Source organism: Micromys minutus (genome assembly GCF_963924665.1).
Source record: "Micromys minutus genome assembly, chromosome: 5".
Classification (NCBI taxonomy): Eukaryota; Metazoa; Chordata; class Mammalia; order Rodentia; family Muridae; genus Micromys; species Micromys minutus.
The window spans coordinates 1,691,359-1,712,857 of record NC_137974.1 but is presented as its reverse complement, the minus strand read 5'-3'; the positions used below and the strand labels follow the sequence as shown (position 1 = coordinate 1,712,857).

Here is a 21,499-nt window from a genome sequence, read left to right as displayed (position 1 = left end):
GAGTATAAGAACCTGAGTTTGGAGAAGGCAGGGATCCTTCAGGGCAAGCTGGCTAGACTAGCCACATTGGCAAGCGATCTTGTCCGAAGAAATAAAATTGAGGATGACTAAAGAGATCACTGATACTAACCTCTGAGCTCTACATGTGCACCAACACACACACATACTCACACACACACACTCATACACACATACACACACTCACACATATACACACACATACACACTCACACATACACACACTCACACCCACGCTCATACATGCACACACACTCATACACACACTCACACTCATACACACTCACACTCATACACACACTCACACTCATACACACCCACACTCATACACACACTCACACTCATACACACACATACACGTTGAGATGGTATTGCTGAGGAGCAGTCTCAGGTTATAGTCCTCTAGCAGGAAGCAGCAGGCTAGCTTTTGCACACACTGTTCAATGTGGTAAACTCTCATTCTTGGGTCAGAGGAAGGCTTTGCCATTTTCCTGCAGCCGTCACCTAGAGAAAGGCTTCAGTGCTCCCACAGGTCTAAGACATTCCTTGTCCTCACTCAGGACTTCACTTGCTCTTTACACATTCACCCAAGACTTCCTCAGCTCTCCACAGCTCCCCATCCAGAGACTGGATAATGGATGTTAAGTAACTTGTCCACGTCACACTCTCAGCAACCGGTGCTCCGGGAGGGCTAGCCTGGACCTCCGGTGGTCCGGGAGGGCTAGCCTGGACCTCCGGTGGTCCAAGAGGGCTAGCCTGGACCTCTGGTGGTCCGGGAGGGCTAGCCTGAACCTCTGGTGGTCCGGGAGGGCTAGCCTGAACCTCTGGTGGTCCGGGAGGGCTAGCCTGGACCTCTGGTGGTCCGGGAGGGCTAGCCTGGACCTCTGGGTTGTAGAGCAGCACTGTGCTGCTCACCCACAGGGGGTACAACCGCAGAGGAACCTGATATCACTGAGGCACTCCGATCCAGTCAGGCACACACAGCAGAGCAAGCTTGCAGTACCTGGCGTTCCGATGGCTTCTACATATGAGAATATCATATTTGATTTTCCTTTCAGAGAATTTTCTATGCTGTGAAGGTCTTCCAGCGTGGTAACATATTTTACTTCATTAAAAAGCAGAGCACTGAAATAAACAGAGAAAACTAGTGAGACGCTGATTATGGACTTCCTTAGTGTCATTCCCTTGAACAATCTGAGCACTGGGTACAGTCATTCTAGCTTACTGAAGTAAGGCTGGTCTCTAGGTTATTGTCCTTCCTTAAAATCTCCAGGACACTCTTCATCACAATCCCCGCTGCAGAGCTGAACCACAATCTCACATCCGACTCTAATCCCTTCCAGGTCTCTCAGGCTTGGACATAGGTAAGCCATCCATACATCACAGCTGCCGGCTACTTCCCAAGAGTCCTTAAGCCTTTCATGACCTAAGCGTGATCCATCTTACTAACTTCACTGTGTCCCCGTGCTCTGACACAATGCAGGCACAGCTCAGAGCCTCTGCTGGGAGCCATCTGGTATACCTGGTCCCTCACCATCAGTTCTAAGAACGTTCCCTGTTCCCATGTCAATAAGCCTGCAGGCTTCCTTCCTACACCATTCTGTGGATCCTTCATGACATACTATAATCTGAAATTACCTGTAACTATCCTCTTCCATTTCCTTGTTAATTCCTCACTCCCACTAAACATTATCTCCCGAAGACAAGCACCTGATATTTAATCAGTGTATCTGCAGTAAGTATAAAATAGAGTACAGTCTATAAAAGGTAATCAACATTGATTGAAATAACAAAATCAGCAGGGGGTGCTTCACTCTGAGAAATGGAAGTTGAAATGGTTGGAGAGAACCAGGTATAACACACTCATCTGGAGCCCCAGTAGAGGCAAGAGAATCATGAGTTCAAAGTCAGCCTGGGTGGCACGGACAGAAAAGGAGAAAGAAAGCAATACTAGAAAGTTTATTCATAAATACATTTACGGAATTAAGGCACCAGGGATAGAGCACAGAGCAGATGCTGTCCTGTCTACAACAGTGACCTTTTTACTTCACCACAACTAACTGAGCATGTTTCTTCTTTTGTCTTATGAAGACAAGGTCTTACTCTGTTGATTAGGTTGGTCCAGACCTACTTGACTACAAAGCCCAAGTAGCCTTGAGTTTGCAGCAGCTCTTCTGCCTCTGTCTCCCAAATATGGGTTCACTCGTGAGCCAACACGTCCAACTTACTAACACACACTACTTTGTCAACCAAATGATCCTTGTATTTTGTTGTCCATTTCTAAGTAAGTTATTCCCATGAACAAGAGTTTTCATTTAATCTCTACATACATAATTTTTTAAATCTAATTGAAGATTTGGCAAAGTTTTTCCAGGCCTGCATACTTTAGTAAAGGTTCAGATACTCACAATTAATTATTCAAATACAGCTTCCTCTTACAGAAAAACACTTTCCCCTAAACAGCTATTCTCACCCTGCTGGGACTGACACCCTTCCAGAAGCTTAACCACTGCTGATGTCCAAGTTGTTTACATATGTTATCCTCTCAGTAGTTGCCAAGATGGAAAAGAGAAACTTAAAAATCCTTATTTTATTTTTCAGAAAAACAAAGAACAGCACTGCATATTAGCATAACTTTTATCCAAAAATGTGCAGAAAAACGGTGGCACTGATTTGCATTTTTGAAAATCCCTTTAACATGAAATCAAATCTGCTTTCTACATCCAATGCGTTATGGTGCGTCATATGGCCTCTGGGAACTTATACATGAGAAACTGCTGCTGGAAAAGTCAAGTACTGCCTTATGTCACAAGAATATTTTGACTGAAAGTCTTATTCCAAATTATATTAGCTTAGATAGTTAACTGTTTATTAAAGATTTATGAAATATGAGAACTTATCTATAGTCCCAGGTAGCCTCTTGCTTTGGTTCTAAGCGTGTGTGCACAGCAGTACTCACTGTGCTAGGGATTCTGCATGCTTCACACACATGCTCAACAGTATCACTGAAGCACCATAGCTCTACAGGAAGTGGGGAGCCCCAGGTCATAGCTCTACAGGAAGTGGGGAGCCCCGGGTCATAGCTCTACAGGAAGTGGGGAGCCCCGGGTCATAGCTCTACAGGAAGTGGGGAGCCCCGGGTCATAGCTCTACAGGAAGTGGGGAGCCCCGGGTCATAGCTCTACAGGAAGTGGGGAGCCCCGGGTCATAGCTCTACAGGAAGTGGGGAGCCCCGGGTCACTGTGCCGGTTGCTGCTACGGCTGAGATTTGATCCAGGACTCCTGGCTGTAATGATGGACTTTCTGATGTTATAACACATTTAGGGGACTGGGGAAGAAACGGTCTTGCAAGTTAGCTGAGGCAGGCCTCAAACCTGCAGAGATCCCCTTGCCTCGTCTCAAATGCTTAGATTACAAGCATTTACCACCACACCCAGCCATCGCTGACCACTCTATCAATGGAAGCCAAATGGGAAAGGATGCTAGCTAGTGATGGGGCAGGAACAACCAGATGTACACCTTTGGGCTAACATCCCATTTCAAAGTCAGCTGACTGTTAGCCAGTGCACTTCAAAGAATCTCATGTAAATCCGCAGCTTAGAATTTTGTCATGGTGAACACAGCCCAGGTTTCTGCCAAGATGTTGATAGTATCACACACTTGCTTTTCCAGGCTCCCTGGAATCACTTGCCTGACAGTCTGGATCAGGAACTAGTGATGCAAAGAACCAGGGGCACTACGGAATCACTCTGAGAGGTGGTGGAAGTCACGCACCAGTGTCACTGGGCACCTCAGCGCAGGGGGTGCAAACCTGGATCCAGTGTGGAGCAGCAACGCGAAAGTCCTCCCTCATGGGCTGTGCCGTGGTTCTAACTATAACTCTGGGCTGTTCGGTCCAGTTCTCCAGCCCTTCTAGTGAATCTGAGATTTCCTGTATCCACTTCAAGTCCTTCCGTTTCCATCAGACCAGGGTTTGAACTAAGAACCCCACGTAATGCACTCACTCCGTCCTGTTTACTTTTCATGGCAAACGGCTGAGATGGGGGCTATCATTAACCCTGTTTTAAAGACAAGGCTATGGGGCTTAGAGAGGTTACTCTGCCTTATGTCCCAAAGCTCATTAAGCAGTCATTATCCATGAGATAATAATAACCAAAAGTAATGACACTCATAATCTCATGATCTCCGTGATTTTCCCCAGTGGCTTCCTGGCTTTCCAGATTGTGCACATGCGTAGGGTGCTCAAAGGTGCATCCCACATGCCTATCTGTATTCCTTCACCTTGGTTCCAGAGAGGAAAACTGCAGTGGAAATGGTGAAGGAGAAAGTCTCTCTCGGAATTTTCTCCCTCTGGGGATTTAGTGAGACAGGCCAGGACGTGGGACCATCAGCCTGGGTTCCTGCCTCGGAAAGGACTTACCTTCGTGTGGTTATACTCTTCCCAAGACTCCCTCAGAGTCAACCACACACATAAGACAGAAGACAAGGAACTGAGCGGCTGTCAGTGAAACAAAGGGACCACGAGCTTGCTCTTCCCTTTTGTTACAGAGCAGATCACTCATTACTGTTTTTAAAATTATAGTCCTGTCACAATTCAAATTCTTTAAAAAGAAAATCGGTAAAACGGTATGTGATAATTTATCACCCAAACTCTCCCACAGGAGGAACAGGGCCTAGGAAATGGAGGATGGTTTTATGTGTGGGTTATTTGCTCTGTTCCTGCTTTGTTTTGCTTTCTGAGATGAGACTTAAATGGTAGCCCAAGACAGCTTGGCCTTTCCTATGTAATCCTGGCTGGCTTGCACTAAATCTTTCTTCTTCAGCTTCCCACACGTCAGGTATAGAGACAGCAGAGCACAGCACTCCCAAGAAATCAGTACTGTGTAAACCATGAAGCTCTGCCAGATTCACACAAGGGCGAAGCTGAACCAAGAACCCACCCACGAAAGCTGAACTGAAAAGGCATACCAGCCCCATGATTCTCTAGTGTCCACAGGCTCCTATCAGCTTACTCCTTGGAAGACAACAATGGGCCCTGGGAGGAAGATTTCTGCTCCTTCCATACTCAGCAGCTAAAGCATAAGCTTCCGAAAGTCACATCCACCAGCCTCCTATGAACCAAGCACCTGAGAGAGTTCAAGCTCTCACTGTGAACTCGGCTCAGTCTGAAGATCTAACCTTAATACCAAGTAACAGCTCTGTGACACACTCACATCCAAGACAGCCTTTTCTAAACGTCCAATAAAAACTCCCTGTCAACTTCATATACTTTAAAGCAACGTTTAGATGGTATTTTAAATATTCTTTTAAAAGCCCACATAATTGGCTACAGTGACCCAAAAGTATCTAATTTATAAGTAACTAATGTGAACATTCTCCTATGTTTACACTTGTTCTCAGACTTTCCCAGCTGTGTTTTTTATATTTGGGTGAAAAGGTAATTTATCAAAAATCTGCATAGTCTACTGAAAAAGGTGGAAGAAAACTCGTGGCACATTTTCAATCAAAACATTTTCCATAACAAACAGATACAAGTGCTTTGAGAAAAAAATAATACCACAGCTTACACACTTTTGAAGCGAATACAAACATTATCAAATGCAAGCTTTCAGCTCATAAACAAATGTTTCGAAAACAGTCTAAGCATTACCTACAAATATTTCTTGTCCTCAGTTATAAGGTAAGTAGAACATCTTGACGAAAATCAAGTGACAAGTTGCCTGAAATTAAGATAATTTACGTGTGCACTGGGCAACTCTGTGCACTACGGAGGAGAAAGGGAAGACTACCCAGCTGTGAACGAGTCTACAGTAATGACCTACTTACAGGACACACTGAGACAGCAGTGGCTCAAAAGGTGGGAGATGGAACACGTGTCTGATAGTGGTCATGTGGCCAAGAACCTAAGACTAGATAGGCCATGAACCAAGGGGGAAAACCAAGCACTATTCTTCTGCTAAAGAAACAGCGATCAATAAAATGACTCCCCTGTCAATAGACAATCAGGATTTTTGTTAAATTATTGTTTCCCAAAATTTAAAGAACAACATATTGCTACATCCATAGATTAGTATTTGCTCGTCAGAGAAGCTCCCGCCTACGGTGATGAGCACACACTGGACAGTGCTGAGCCTGAGACCTTGGGACACCCAGTCCTTCACAGAAGAGGACTGGCACACATAAGAACTCTCAGAGACGGTGGCAGGACGCACAGGGCCTGCGTGGGCTCAAGCCAAACGGGTCTCACACTACTGAGGGGGAGGAACACAAGCGATCATCCCTAACCAAGAAGCTACCTCCAGTTGACAACTGCTTGCAAAAGAAATATTAGTTTTTTTTCTAATAGAGTCTCTCGTTGAGTGTACAAACCACACTTAAGGGGGGGGGGGACACAAGCGACCATCCCTAACCAAGAAGCTACCTCCAGTTGACAACTGCTTGCAAAAGAAATATTAGTTTTTTTTCTAATAGAGTCTCTCGTTGAGTGTACAAACCACACTTAAGGGCAGGCCCCGTGCCTAGCACTGGATGGCCAACTCTAAATGAACTCAAAGGTATTTGGAGAAACACTGTGTAGCAGAAAGCTTTATCTGGGCCCTTTTTTTAAACCTTACTAGTTGTCTTAGTCACTGCTCTATTGCTATAAAGAGACACCGTGACCAAAGCAGAATTTACGAGGTCAAGCATTTGATTGGGGCTTGCTTAGTCTCAGAGTCTTAGCCCATTATCACCACAGTGGGGAGCATGGCAGGCAGAATGCAGGCCAGAGTATAGCTGAGAGCTACATCCTGATCCACAGGAAACCTCAAAGCCCACCCTCAGTGACACACTTCCTCCAACAACTGCATACTTCATAATCCTTCTAATCCTTTCTAATAGTGCCATTTCCTGGTGACTAAGAATTCAAACAATATGAACCTATGGGGGCCTGCTTATTCAAACCACCACTCTGGACTTTTACTTGTATAATATGGTTTCTGATTCTGTGTTGTTATGCGTTTTCTTTGTGTGTGTGTGTCTGTGTCTGTGTCTGTGTATGCGTGTATGTGTGTGTCTGTGTGTGTGTCTGTGTATGTGTGTATGTATGTGTGTGTGCCTGTGTGTATGTCTGTGTGTGCCTGTGTGTGTCTGTGTGTGTGTGTCTATGTGTGTATGTGTGTGTGTATGTGTGTGTGAGAGTGTGTGTGTGTGTGTGTGTCTGTGCATGTGTGTGTGTGTCTGTGTGTGTCTGTGTGTGCCTGTGTCTGTGTGTGTGTGTCTATGTGTGTATGTGTGTGTGTGTGTGTGTGTGTGAGAGAGAGAGAGAGAGAGAGAGAGTGTGTGTGTGTGTGTGTGTGTGTGTGTGTTTGTATATGTGCATATGTATGTGCTTCTCAAAATTTTTCTTTGTCTTGTTTTTGTGGGATTTTTTGTTTTGATCTATTATTATTGTATGTTTTCTAAATAGAAAGAAGGTGTGGGGCAGGATGGGTGGAGAGGTGGGGAGGACATGGAAGATGAGGGAGGAGAAGCTGTGATCAAAATTAATCGTATTTAAAAATCTATTAAAATATTTTTGTAAATAGAAAAAGTCAATAAATATTGGGTTGTTTATAGTCTAACAAAATGCTAGGTTAGAAGAACAATCAGATTATATTTCATATTTACAATATTTATATATACCTCTTATGAATATATTAAACACTAATAAAGTGCTAGAATAATATAACTACATGTTATTTTATACATGACATATACATATACATCTTGTAAATAATATATCAAACAGTAAATAATAGCATCTTTAAAATAAACCAGTGGAGGAAAATAGTTCGGCTGTGGATAACGAGATTATAAAGACCATTTGTGTGTTAACAGCTTTAGGTAACACTCATACAGAGTCAGAATATCTGCTGCTCCATCTACCAGTGGCTTATTATAGATTAATAAACCATCCAACTTTATTAGTGGGCATAACCCAATTCATTTTTCAGCTGTTTTTAAAATAAAAATTCCTTTAAAGTCAAAAAGCAAAACTATGAAGACACAAAAGATGAGTGTCCTCCTGGGTGGGGAAGGCGCCACAGTATGATGGAAAAGCTCTGTGACACTGTACTGACTAGTTCGATTCTTTATGCATTTGTTCAGACCCACGGAGCACACAACATGGAGAGTGAACCCTTCGTAACTGTGACTTTCACAACTATGACTTGTCAGGAGGACTGGGAGTGCCTCGGGAGCCTACACAGGGCTCTGGGTCAGATCTCCAAAAACACCGAAGAAAATAAATGCTTCACGGTAAGCGAGGCAAAAGCAGAGTGTGTGCATCTGGGGATGAACGGGAGAGCTGTGTGATCTCCTCATCTGTTTGTTATGAAATTCAAAGTGCTCTTGGAAGAAGAAATGTCATTTTAAAACCAAACAATCAGTGATGGAACACTGACAACACTTAACCAATGAAAACCATCCTATTCTAGGATGAGGTGCTGTATTTGTAGGATGTCAACTGTCAATCGGGTAAAAAATTTAACACTAGCAGAATTTAGACAGGGTTGGGGAAGAAAGTGTACAGTGAATTTTAAATGGCATATGACCTTTTCATCCCAGAGAGAGGGCAGGGTGAGCATCAGGACGCAGGACATGCCCACAGATGGCTGAGCTCCCAGAACAGCCTCTCAAGCGCTCTCCCACCTGAGCCCATGGAGACAGAACAGAGTCACTGCCACCAGAACTTATACCCAGAAGCAATCTCCCTCCTGAGCCCACGAGCCCCTCAGATCCACAGGAGAGACAGGCTCCAGTCAGAGACAAAACTACCTACAATTACTGACAAGATGGCAAAAAGAAAGCAAAAGAACTTAAGCAATGGAAACCAAGACAAAAACCAAGCTCTCCTACGGCAGTAAGTAGTGGATTGCCAAACACACCAGAAAAACAAAACTCAGACCTGAAATCATACTTCATGATGATGATGGAGATCTTCGAGAAGCACACAAATAACTCCCTTAAACAATGACAGGAGAACACACATAAACAAATAGAAACCCTTAAAGAGGAAAACCAAAAATCATTCAAAGAACTACAGGAAAACACAACCAAACAGGTGAAGAAACTGAAAAAGAAAATAGAAACAATAAAGAAATCACAAAAAAGGTGACCTTGGAGATAGAAAAGCCTAAGAAAGAATCAGGAGTCACAGATGCAAGCATCACCAATAGACTACAAGAGATGAAAGAGAGAATCTCGGGGACCAAAGACAATATGGAAAACATTGACACAACAGTCAGAGAAGATGCAAAAACAAAAAAGCTCCTAACCCGAAATGTCTAGGAGATCCAGGACACACTGAAAAAGACCAAGCCTAAGGATAATAGGTGTAGAAGAAGGCAAAGCATATAAACTAAGAGGCACAGTAAATATCTTCAACAAAATCATAGAAAAAAAATTTCCCTACCCTTAAGAACAAGATGACCACGAACATACAGGAAGCCTACAGAACTCCAAGTAGAGTGAACCAGAAAAGAAACTCTTCCCGACACATAATAGACAAAATACCAAATATTCAAAACAAAGAAAGAATCCTAAAAGCTGTAAGGGAAAAAGGACAAGTAACATAAAGGCAGACCAATCAGAATTACACCAGACTTCTCAACAGAGACTATGAAAGCTAGAAGAACCTGGACAGACATCATACAGACTCTAAGAGAACACAAATGCCAGTCCAGGTTACTATATCCAGCAAAACTCTCAATTACAATAGATGGAGAAACCAAGATATTCCAGGACAAAAGCAAATTTACACAATATCTGTCCACAAATCCAGCCCTACAAAGGATAATAGATGTAAAAATCCAACATAAGGAAGGAAACTACACCCAAGAAAAAGAAAAAAAATCATGTAAGAAAACCAATAGAAGAAAGACACACAGACATAGTTCTACCTCTAACCAAAAAAAAAAAAAAAAAAAAAAAAAACAGGAAACAACAATCCCTATTCCTTAATATCTATTAACATCAATGGACTCAATTCCCCAATAAAGAGACATAGACTGTCAGAATGGATACATAAACAGGATCCAGCATTTTGCTGCATACAAGAAACTCATCTCAGAGGAAAAGACAGACACTACTTCAGAGTAAAAGGCTGGGGGAAAAAAAACCTTCCAAGCAAATGGTCCCAGGAAAAAAGCTGGAATAGCTATTCTAATATCAAATAAAATAGATTTTCAACCAAAAGTTATCAAAAAAGATAAGGAAGGACATTTTTACTTATCACAGAAAAAATATATCAAGATGAATTCTCAATCCTGAACATCTATGCCCCAAATATAAGGGCACCCACATTCATAAAAGAAACTCTACTAAAGCTCAAAGCATATATTGTACCACACACAATAATAGTGGGAGACTTCAACACCCCACTCTCATCAATGGACAAATTATTCAAGCAGAAACTGAACAGAGACACAGCAAAACTAGCAGAGATTATGAACCAATTGGAATTAACAGACATCTACAGGACATTTCGTCCAAAAAAAAGAATATACCTTCTTCTCAGCACCTCACAGCACCTTCTCTAAACTTCTCCAAAATTGACCATATAAATTGGCCACAAAACAAGCTTCAACAGATATAAGAAGACGGAATACTCCCATGCATCCTATCATATCACCATGCACTAAGGCTGATGTTTAAGAACAACAAAAAGAACAAAAATCCCACATACACATGGAAGCTGAACAAAGCTCTACTTAATGATAACATGGTCAAGGAAAACATAAAGGAAGAAATTCAGGATTTTTTTAGAATTTAATGAAAATGACACCACTACATACACAAACTTATGGGATGCAATGAAAGCAGTACTTAGAGAAACTCATAGCTCGAGTACCTCCAAAAAACAAAAAAACAAAACAAAAAAAAAAACCCAAAAAACAAAAACAAAAAACAAAAACTGGAGAGAGCATATACTAGCAGCTTGACAGCACACCTGAAAGCTCTAGAACAAAAAGAAGTAGATACACCCAAGAGGAGTAGACTGCAGGAAATAATCAAACTCAGAGCAGAAATCAACCAAATAGAAACAAAAAGAACTATACAAGGAATCAACAAAATCAGGAGCTTGTTCTTTGACAAAATCAAATCAATAAACCCTTAGCCAGACTAAGTAAAGGGGACAGAGAGAGTATACAAATTAACAAAATCAGAAATGAAAGGGGAGACATAACAACACAAAAGAAAGAAATTCAAGAAATCATCTGAGCCTACTACAAAAGCCTATACTCAACAAACTGGAAAATATGGAGGAAATGACAACTTTCTAGACAGATACCAAGTACCAAAGTTAAATCAAGATCAAACCATCTAAAGAGTCCCATAACACATAAAGAAATAGAAGCAGATCAATGGAATAAAATTGATGACCCAGAAATGAGCCCTCACACATATGGTCACTTGATCTTTGACAAAGAAGCTAAAAACATTCAATGGAAAAAGGACAGCCTCTTCAACAAATGGTGTTGGTTCAACTGGCTGGCACTCAGCATGCAGAAGAATGAAAATAGACCCTTTCTCATCTCCTTGTACAAAGCTGAAGTCTAAGTGGATCAAAGATCTCCACATAAAACCAGGTACACTGAAACTATTAGAAGAGAAAGTAGGGAAAACCTTAGAACACATAGGCACAGGGGAAATTTTCCTGAACAGAACACCAATGGCTTATGCTCTAAGAGTAAGAATCGACAAATGGGATCTTACAAAATTGCAAAGCTTCTGTAAGGCTAAGGACACTGTCAAGAAGACAAAATGGCAGCCAACAGATTGGGAAAGAATCTTTACCAATCCCACATCTGATAGAGGACTAGTATCCTACATATACAAAGAACTCAAGAAGTTAGACTCCAGAGAATCAAATAATCCTATTAAAAATGGGGTATAGCGCTAAACAAAGAATTCCCAACTGAGGAATATCAAATGACTGAGAAACACCTAAAGAAATGTTCAATATCCCTCCCTAGTCATCAGGGAAATGCAAATCAAAACCCTGAGATTACACCTCACACCAGTTAGAATGGCTAAGATCAAAAACTCCTGTGACAGCAGATGCTGGTGAGGATGTGGAGAAAGAGGAACACTCCTCCACTGTTAGTGGGGTTGTAAGCTGGTACAACCACTCTGGAAATCAGTCTGGAAATCAGTTCCTCAGAAAATTGAATATAGTACTACCCGAAAACCCAGCTATTCCACTCCTGGGCATATACCCCAAAGATACTCTAACTTATAACAAGGACACATGCTTCACCATGTTTATAGCAGCCTTATTTATAATAGCCAGAAGCTGGAAAGAACCCAGATGTTCTTCAACAAAGGAATGGATACAGAAATTGTGGTACATTTACACAATAGAATACTACTCAGCTATTAGAAACAATGACTTCATGAAATTCATAGGCAAATGGATGGAACTAGAGACTGTCATCCTGAATGAGGTAACCCAGTCACAAAAGAACACACATGGTATGCACTCACTGATAAGTGGACACTACTCCCAGAAAGCTCTAAATACCCAAGAAACAATTCACAGACATTAAGAAGCTCAAAAAAAAAGGAAGGCCAAAATGGGGATACCTCAGTACTTCTTAGAAGGAAGAACAAAATACTCACGGAAGTAAATTCGAGGTTAAATAGAGGAACAGGGATTCAAGAAAAGATTATTCAGAGGCAGCCTCACCCAGGGATCTACCACATATGCAGCCTCCAAATCTGAGCACTATAGCTGATCCCAAGTACTTACTGGCAGGAACCAGACAGAGATGCCTCCTCAGGGACTATGTTAGAGTCATAGATACAGCTGAGCATGCTTGCAGCTGACCAGCAGACTGAACATAGGGACCACAAGAAAGGTGCTAAAGAAAGGACTGAAGAAGCTGAAAGGGGTTGCAACCTCATGGGAAGAACAACATTATCAACCAACCAACCAAATTGTTCAAAATTCCCATGAACTAAAACACCAACCTTTGTGCACACATTGAGAAAACTAATAATCCAGTTGCATATGTAGCTGAAGATAGCAGTGTCTGGCATCAATGTGAGAAGAGGCTTTTGTTCCAGCAAGGGCATGTTTTCCCAATGTAGGGGAATGTCAAAACAATGGGGTAGAGAGGGTGATTAGGAAGGAGTGCACCTTTCTGAAGGCAAATGGGGGGGGTGTGAGTGGGGTGGTTAAAAGGCATAACATCTCAAATGTGAATAGAAAATATCTAATAAAAATGTGAAAAATAAATAAATAAATCAGATTTTTACTGAGAGACATACTGCAGGAACAGAGCCCAGGTAAAGTTGAATCCCCGGCCTGGAAGGTCCATGAGAACTGAGAATCATCCTCCGTAAACACTCCATCAGATTCTTTCTGTACTAAGCAGGCACACACTATAAACTCTGGAAAAAGCACGTGAGTGTGAGAAGGAAACAAAGTACTTTGAAAATCCCAAGGAAAATAGCAAATCTGAGCATCTAACTGCAACCACCTGCCGCCACGGTGTGAGTGTCCCTGACATGCACACACTGCCACGCACCCCCAAAGTGTTCAGAGGTGAGACTTTGAGGGACGATCAGATCATGGATGACAGCGTCTCCATGACGGCAGTACCACTCAGGCCCTGACTCAGCAAACACCAAAGCAGAGCCCTACTCCTCAAAGTCCACAGTTCTGGGAAAGTCTCTAAGGTACTAACCTGGCTTTTTGTCTTCTGTACTTCTGCTTCTGGCTAAGTGTTCTTGTTAACTTAAGAATGTCAACCCAGAACATGGTTTGGGTGTGTTTGTTTGTTTGGTGCTTAAAAGCTCACCCTGAAAAAGGCTCAGTGCTACACTGGGATCCTGAATATCCAGTACAGCCTCTGACCAGCTAATACAGACCCGTCGGCTTAAACCCATGCCAGGCAGTCTTCTCTAGTGGATACTCCACACCAGCTTCATGAAGAAAGCTCAGACACAGCTTCCCTCTACTGTAAGAGGACAGGAGGAGAACACATCTGTCTGTGAGCAAACCCTCGTCTGACACCAAGTCTGCCAGTAATCTGACTCTGGACTTTCAGTCTCCAGAACTGTGAAAAATAAATTCTGTTTTCTATGCACCTCATTTGTGAATTTCACTGTAGCAGCCCAGACAGACTAAGGAATCTAGGAAACAGTCACTGCACGAGTAAACCAAAAGCAACTTATGATCACTGACTGGGTCCAGTTAGGAAAACTACTTTCATACAAAATACATATCCCTGTGTTCCTTGTCACTGAAGAAAGTTTAGATCCTTGATATGAGGTGATGAACCAGTGATCTGTATGAAACATATGTGTACAAATATAATGTTAAAACTCTAAAATACCTCCAAGGACTGTGGCTCTCAAAAGTATGATAAACAAACGAGCACCTCCTGCACTTACAAGAGAACATGAGCGATGATGGCGTTCACGTCAAACAAGATGTCCGTGGGGAATTCTCTGAGAAGTACGCTGCCTCTGGAAAGAGTTTTAAGAACACGTTATACAAGTATCTACTTACACGCCAAGTTGTTTGGCAATCTAATACATTAAGTTTTTTGATGATAAAACCTGTTTCTTATCTGTGAACCCTATACACCCACCAGAATGATAGTAATATATTCAAATATATACTGTGTATGCACTCAAATAAGTGTGTTCATTCTGAAAAATTCAGAGCCTATACTTGGCAAAAAGTACTGGAAACAAACCCAGAAGAGACCTCCCAATTACATCTTCATGCCAGAGATTTCCAAACTGGCTTGGCAAAAACCAAACAGGTGAGAGAAAAGCACTTCCTAGGGCACATCTCCAGGATGTGAGAGCATCTGAAATTCCTCTGAAGATGAGGCCAGAGGAACAAATACCAAGACAGCAGCAGATCCTTAATTGGAAAAGGATTCCCAATATGGAGCTGACAGAGACACTCAGAACGCTGTCTGCTCTGCACTTCGTACTAGACATTCTGAGGAGAAATTCACATAAGAGTCTCAGGAAGGCCTCAAGCCCCCAGCTTTTGTAAAGAAGGAAATTAAAATGGCAGGTCTACTCCTTGGAGTTTCTACCAAATTTTCTAAGACCCCACTATCAGCCATATTGTTCTGACCCAGTGATATGTTATATTCTTTTAAGTACTCTAAAACGATCACCTTAAATTAGTAATGGTCACACTCTGAATAATTTACCTGAATAAATATGCTTTCATCAAACCCTCTTCTTCCCCACAGTATCTTGACGCTTCTTCTTCGACACAAGTAACCTTTAAAAGATTGTATTTAAGGTTGGAGGTATGCATCACAGGGTCAAACGAGAATCAAACAGTCTTCCTGTCTCCAGGTTAAACTCAGTGTGTCATTTTTCTGACTTATGCTGTCACTACTCCCTCACACACTGAGAAAGCCACAGGAAGGAACTTTTATCTACATCTCATGACGTTCAACTTTCTGCAAGTTTATATTTTAACTAGATTTTACTTACGGATTAGGTGGTAAGGAAGTAAAACGGGAAGGAAATTCTTAAGGAGCGATAAACAACCACGAAAGAAAACGAAAAGGCAGAGGCCGAGAGTGGAGCTCAGAGGCAGAGAGCACTGAGTGAGTACTTAGCAGAAAGAGTGAACGTAAGCTGGCTCCATGACAGCAATTCAGTGCCTGAGCACAGTGTGGCAGCTCTGCTGGTCTCCTCGCCCAAGCCCATCAACCCCTTTACTGTTATTAACAGAACTTTGCTTTAGAAAAAAAAGAAGTGTCCCATTAGAAAATGGTCCACTTGGCATAGGCAGATGTCACTGTGTGGGAATTCACTGACACTTCTCAAAAGGAGACTGAAAGCTCATCTCTAATAAAAACACCGAAGAGCACCAGTAGCAATCACAAGCACAGGCACCTCTGCACTGTTAGAGCCACAGCAAACCCAGACCCACAGTCCAGACTTACGTGAAGAACATCTGAGGCCAGTCATGAGAATGAAACTGAAGGTAGCAGAGCGCAAAGTCAGGAGACAGTAGTGTAAGTGCAGGCCAAGGACGTGGATGTGGAGGAAGCCATGAAGGCTTAGAGGCCGACCAGGAATGAAGAGTGTACACGAATCACCACACAGAAGACAGCCATAGGAAAGTGCGGTTTCCAGACAGGGAGATGAGTGACCACCAATACGACTCAAAGCAAAGGCCGGAGCAAAGGCCGGAGCAAAGGCTGGAGTGGCAGTTATTTTGTTCTGAATTCGATTATTTATTAGTTTAATTTATTTGTACAAAATTCAAGGAGACAGAATGAAAGCTGCAGAACATTTGTTTAAAAACTATAAAAGGGGAACTGACAGGAAAGACTAAGGAACAGAAAATTAGACTTAACTCAGCTAGAAGCAAAAGAACTTTAGTGTAAAGTTTTTTAATTTAAAAGTGCAAACTATAGGAACGCTCGATGCTATGACAAGAGCTGCGTACATTCATTCATTATAGGCTGAATATATGGTATTATGTTAATCACTGGGGATACAGTTAAGTCCCAAATAAGAAACTTTGTTTTTAATTTACATTTTAAAGTATAAACATTAAATAATACATAAAGCTAAGTAGTGTGCATTTTAAACAGTAAAGGGATCCAACACAGCAGAGCATGTGAGACATAATCCAGGAAGGCTTCTCGGAGAAGGAGGCACTGGCACTAAGAACTGAAGGGACATGTGTGTTAAATGTGAGCCTCGGGCAGGACCCCTGCAAAGGTCCTGTGGTGATGGCGCCGTGGCAGACTCAGGGATAGAAAACGGAGCTGTGTGCTTTAGGACCGATTTACTGTGACACACTGAGAAGGGGTTGCAGTGCGGTAAGAGCAGAGAACAAGCCTGTGTGGGCAGCACTGTGCTCCCTCGGCGACAGGGTGACCAGGAGAGTAAGAGTGGAGCCAGGGCAGCTGAGCTTGGAAAACAGAACCAGGGTCCCTGGTTATGAGAGAAAGAAAAGTCCAAGGTGGCTTTGTTTGTTTGTTTTCTTTTGTTTTAAAACAAACTTTGATACACTCAAGAAACTTTGTTTTGATTATTATTTGTATATTATTTCTTTTTCCTTCATTTGCCTTAAAAATATGTAAAGCCTTTGTTTTAGACATGTTTAAATAGCATAAAGTTGGACTGGGTTGCTGTCTCTGGGAATATTTACTTTAGCTGGAATACCTAGTCAGCTTAAATGTCATTGCCACTCATCCTCAAGGACCACTCACAAGTAATGGTGGCCGAGGGAGAGGCAGAGGGAGAGAGAGGCAGAGGGAGAGGCCGAGGGAGAGAGAGGCAGAGGGAGAGGCCGAGGGAGAGAGAGGCAGAGGGAGAGAGAGGCAGAGGGAGAGGCCGAGGGAGAGAGAGGCAGAGGGAGAGGCCGAGGGAGAGAGAGGCAGAGGGAGAGGCCGAGGGAGAGGCAGAGGGAGAGAGAGGCAGAGGGAGAGGCCGAGGGAGAGGCCGAGGGAGAGAGAGGCCGAGGGAGAGGCCGAGGGAGAGGCAGAGGGAGAGGCCGAGGGAGAGAGAGGCCGAGGGAGAGGCCGAGGGAGAGGCAGAGGGAGAGAGAGGCAGAGGGAGAGGCCGAGGGAGAGGCAGAGGGAGAGGCCGAGGGAGAGGCCGAGGGAGAGAGAGGCAGTCTTTTTCTTCAGCAGAGTAATCACCAGAAAGATGCTTCACTAAAGAAGCCCTGACTCATTGCCATTGAAACAACCCCAGTTAAATTCAGTGTCTCACGTGCTCACAGAAACGTGGAGATCTTGGTGTTTTCTTCTGCCTGTGTCTGTCAACACTAATCTTTAGGACACCCTCAAATGCTGCTCTTCCCCAACACCGTGCCGCTTTCAATCCCAACACTTAGCAGCCGGCCTTCACTCCTTCAACATGGGACTGACACTGTATGTCCCTCACTGCACCTGTAAACACTTACTTCCCACACAGCAAGGACCAAGCTAAACCTTTACCATGGACCTTCCCTTGGGATTTCTAAGTGTTCTCAACCACGACATCAAATGTCAGTGAATGACAGTGACAGCCTAAGCACAGAGGCTAATATTCTGCTCCGGTTACCGCACAACGTCAGGCTCTTTACCTCTTACTACACAGCACAGTCATGGTCTTCAGTATCATATATAACTACTGCTTCTTCTTTAAAGCTTATTTTTATTTTAGGTCCATGAATGTCTATGTATGTATAGGGGTGTGTGTGTGTGTGTGTGTGTGTGTGTGTGTGTGTGTGTGTGCACCTGCTGATGGTAGAGGTCAGAAGAAGAGTTGATAGATGGGTGTGAGCTGCCATGTAAGTAATGGGAAGAAAATTCAGTCCTCTGCAAGAGCAGCTGGAGCTCCTAACCACTGAGCATCTCTACCCTGTCATTTCTACATTTTAGATGAGTGCTGGTGTAACACTAGAATCACTCAGCTGTTCTAAGTAAATAAGTCTTAGTACATACAGAACACTTAAAGAACGGAGTTTGTTGTCTGACTGGGTTTTTGTAAGGTACGCAGACTGATCTAACTTCCTGTCTAGGAAATCTCACTGCAGACAAGAGGTAAATCATCTCTGGGAGGAGGGTGGTAGCCGAGCTGAGAACGAATAAATGTATGGGAAAAGCCAGTGGACACTAATCTGAAAGAATGATAACTTTCATTAGGTGACTTCTCATGTAAAGTTAAACGAAAGTCTTAGATGTTACCTAATCTGACACATGTGGAAATTATCCATTGAAATCGATAGCAAATTTGAACATTTTTTGGAAAATATATATATCTTCACACTGACTTCCTTTATTCTAAAAATGTTCCAAACTACAGTTAAACAATTATAAATACAAAAAAATACAAAACCAAAATTATTTTTAATCATCTTCATTCTGTTCCTTCCACTCACAAAAACAGAAATTTATTAAACAGCTGCACTGTGGCTGTTGTGAAACAGCTATGGAACAAAGGAGAAAATCCCCCACAGATTCCCCCCACAGACCCCCCACAGACCCCTCCACAGACCCCCTCCACAGATCCCCAAACAGATCCCTCCATAGACCCTCCACCCACAGATCCCCCCACAGACACCCAAACAGATCCCTCCATAGACCCTCCACCCACAGATGCCCCCACAGACCCCTCCACAGATCCCTCCACAGATCCCCCCACAGACCCCCCCACAGATCCCCCCACAGACCCCCCACAGACCCCTCCACAGATCCCCCCATAGACCCCCAAACAGATCCCCCCACAGACCTCCCCACAGACCCCTCCACAGATCCCCCCACAGACCCCCAAACAGATCCCCCCACAGACCCCCAAACAGATCCCTCCATAGACCCTCCCCCCACAGATGCCCCCACAGATCCCCCCACAGACCCCCCCCACAGACCCCTCCACAGACCCCCTCCACAGATCCCTCCACAGACCCCCTCCACAGATCCCCCCCACAGACCCCCAAACAGATCCCTCCATAGACCCTCCACCCACAGATGCCCCCACAGACACCCCCACAGACCCCTCCACAGATCCCTCCACAGACCCCCTCCACAGATCCCCCCCACAGACCCCCAAACAGATCCCTCCATAGACCCTCCCCCCACAGATGCCCCCACAGACCCCCCCACAGATCCCCAAACAGATCCCTTCACAGACCCTTCTCAGTTTGGAAGAAGGCTTCAGATATGCAGTCTTAGGTCCCAGTGTTGTAAACGTCTGCCACTACGGTTTTATGAACATGAACATTGTCTACCTTTGCAACTGAAATCCCATAGTCCTGGAGAGGCCTAGTGGCTTCTTTTAGTTCTTCAAGAAACACAGAGTTACTTAGAGAACCTAAACAAGAAAGATGAATGATTATTATTGAATTTGATCTTTTAAAAATGAATATTTAAAATTAAAAGTAAAATCTGAATACACCAAAAATAACTGTTTTAATTATTTGTATAACTAGCCTTCAAAACAAACACACCAAGACACATTATTTTCCTACTGTTTCTTTATTCTTATTTCTATTATCCCAGTATAGTTCAATTTCCTAAGTTACCTTAAAAACTTATTTAAAGCGTACATAATAATAATAATTCGAGCAGCGCCCCGGCACAGATGCAGCACAGTGACAGACTGTGTATCTCAGGCAGGCCAAGCCAGAACCAGATCCACACCGAGTTTCGGCAACTCAGCAGCGAAGGGCTGATGGAGGCTGCCTGGGCGCCTCACTGCTGAGGCTGGAGACCAGGTCTGCTACGGTGACTCACGCTCTCACAGGTGGACACCCAGGGCTGCCCTGGTGGACACGAAGCCTGCACCAGAGTGAGGCTGAGCATTTGGGGCCACTCTTCTGGCCTTACACCCTCCTCTTCACTGGAAACAAACTGAGCCAAGGCCCACTGTAGAGGCCTGTGGGCATTCCCACTGCCCGCAGAGCTTCTCACACTCTCCGGGCTGCGCACGGCCACGGGCACGGGCACGGGCGCACTGCTCATCAGCAAGAGCTGAGAGGAGTCCCAGATTGCTTCATGAACACCTCAGGAATCGTGCGGTCACCTAAGGTCCCCGACAACATAGTACACTGGCTGGTGGGGAGCGCGATGAGACCCGTACATCAACAGTGGAGCCCTCTACCACATCGCTCCCGCAGGCTCAAGCTAAGCACAGCCACCTACGGTATCTGCAACCAGGAGCAGTGTCACCACATCTCTGCACATCTATGTCCCCACCCCGGTCAGCTCAACACCAACTTAGGCAAGCTGGCCACGAACACGGTGCACTTCTCCAAACCCACTTCAAACGCTCCCAGCCCAGGGCAGTCAGCAGGACTGAGCTCTGACACTGCCCAAGCTCACACAACACAAGTTCGAAGCCAAGAACATGATGGCCGCATGGGACCCAGGCCACGGCTGCTACCTGACCTCTGCCACCGTCTGCAGGAGCCCATTTCTATTAAGGAGGTGGACGGGCAGATGCTGGCCATCCAGAACAAGTTAAATGCCACATACACATACAATACCATATCAGAAGTAAAATCAAACAACGCCTAGAGATGTGAACTAACGTTGGTAATTCCGATACAACCGAACTGTCGTTGACCTGAAGGCTTAACCGAAACAATCACAGTTATGTGCAACAGTCACGTTAATTTGCTCAGTATAATTAGTGACACAGCCAAAGCGAAATACAGAACAGTGAGCTAAGTCATCACTGAAACTGCACATCCAACTTTTATGAAACTGCTCGAACAGCTACATGTGAAAGAAGAAAGCATGCTCCAGAAATGCAAGAGACTCAGATGGTGTGTCAGTAACCCTGAACTAGTGCTTTCTACAGATAAGCACACATGTAACCCATGTAATCCTCACCCCAAGTTTAGAGACAATCACACTGTACCACTACTGATGAGGGAAGAAACAGGAAAGCTAAGGACACGTGCAGGCAGGCAAGTCACAGAAATCACAGCACAGAAATCTCAGCATTACAGCATAACCAACAGATGTCC

General features: G+C 43.8%; 1 protein-coding gene across 3 annotated transcripts in view; it reads right to left on the bottom strand.

Annotated features, from left to right (window-relative positions):
• The window catches only part of TXNDC16 (thioredoxin domain containing 16), a 77,427-nt gene that overhangs the window by 51,286 nt on the left and 4,642 nt on the right, over positions 1-21,499 (bottom strand). For all 3 annotated transcript variants that reach the window (XM_080917324.1, XM_080917325.1, XM_080917326.1), the window contains exons 3-6: positions 19,757-19,839; positions 15,222-15,295; positions 14,440-14,514; positions 1,022-1,143 (exon numbers count right to left, since the gene is read on the bottom strand). In XM_080917324.1, coding sequence (XP_080773450.1) covers positions 1,022-1,143; positions 14,440-14,514; positions 15,222-15,295; positions 19,757-19,839 — 354 coding nt within the window. The remainder of the gene's footprint in view (positions 1-1,021; positions 1,144-14,439; positions 14,515-15,221; positions 15,296-19,756; positions 19,840-21,499) is intronic.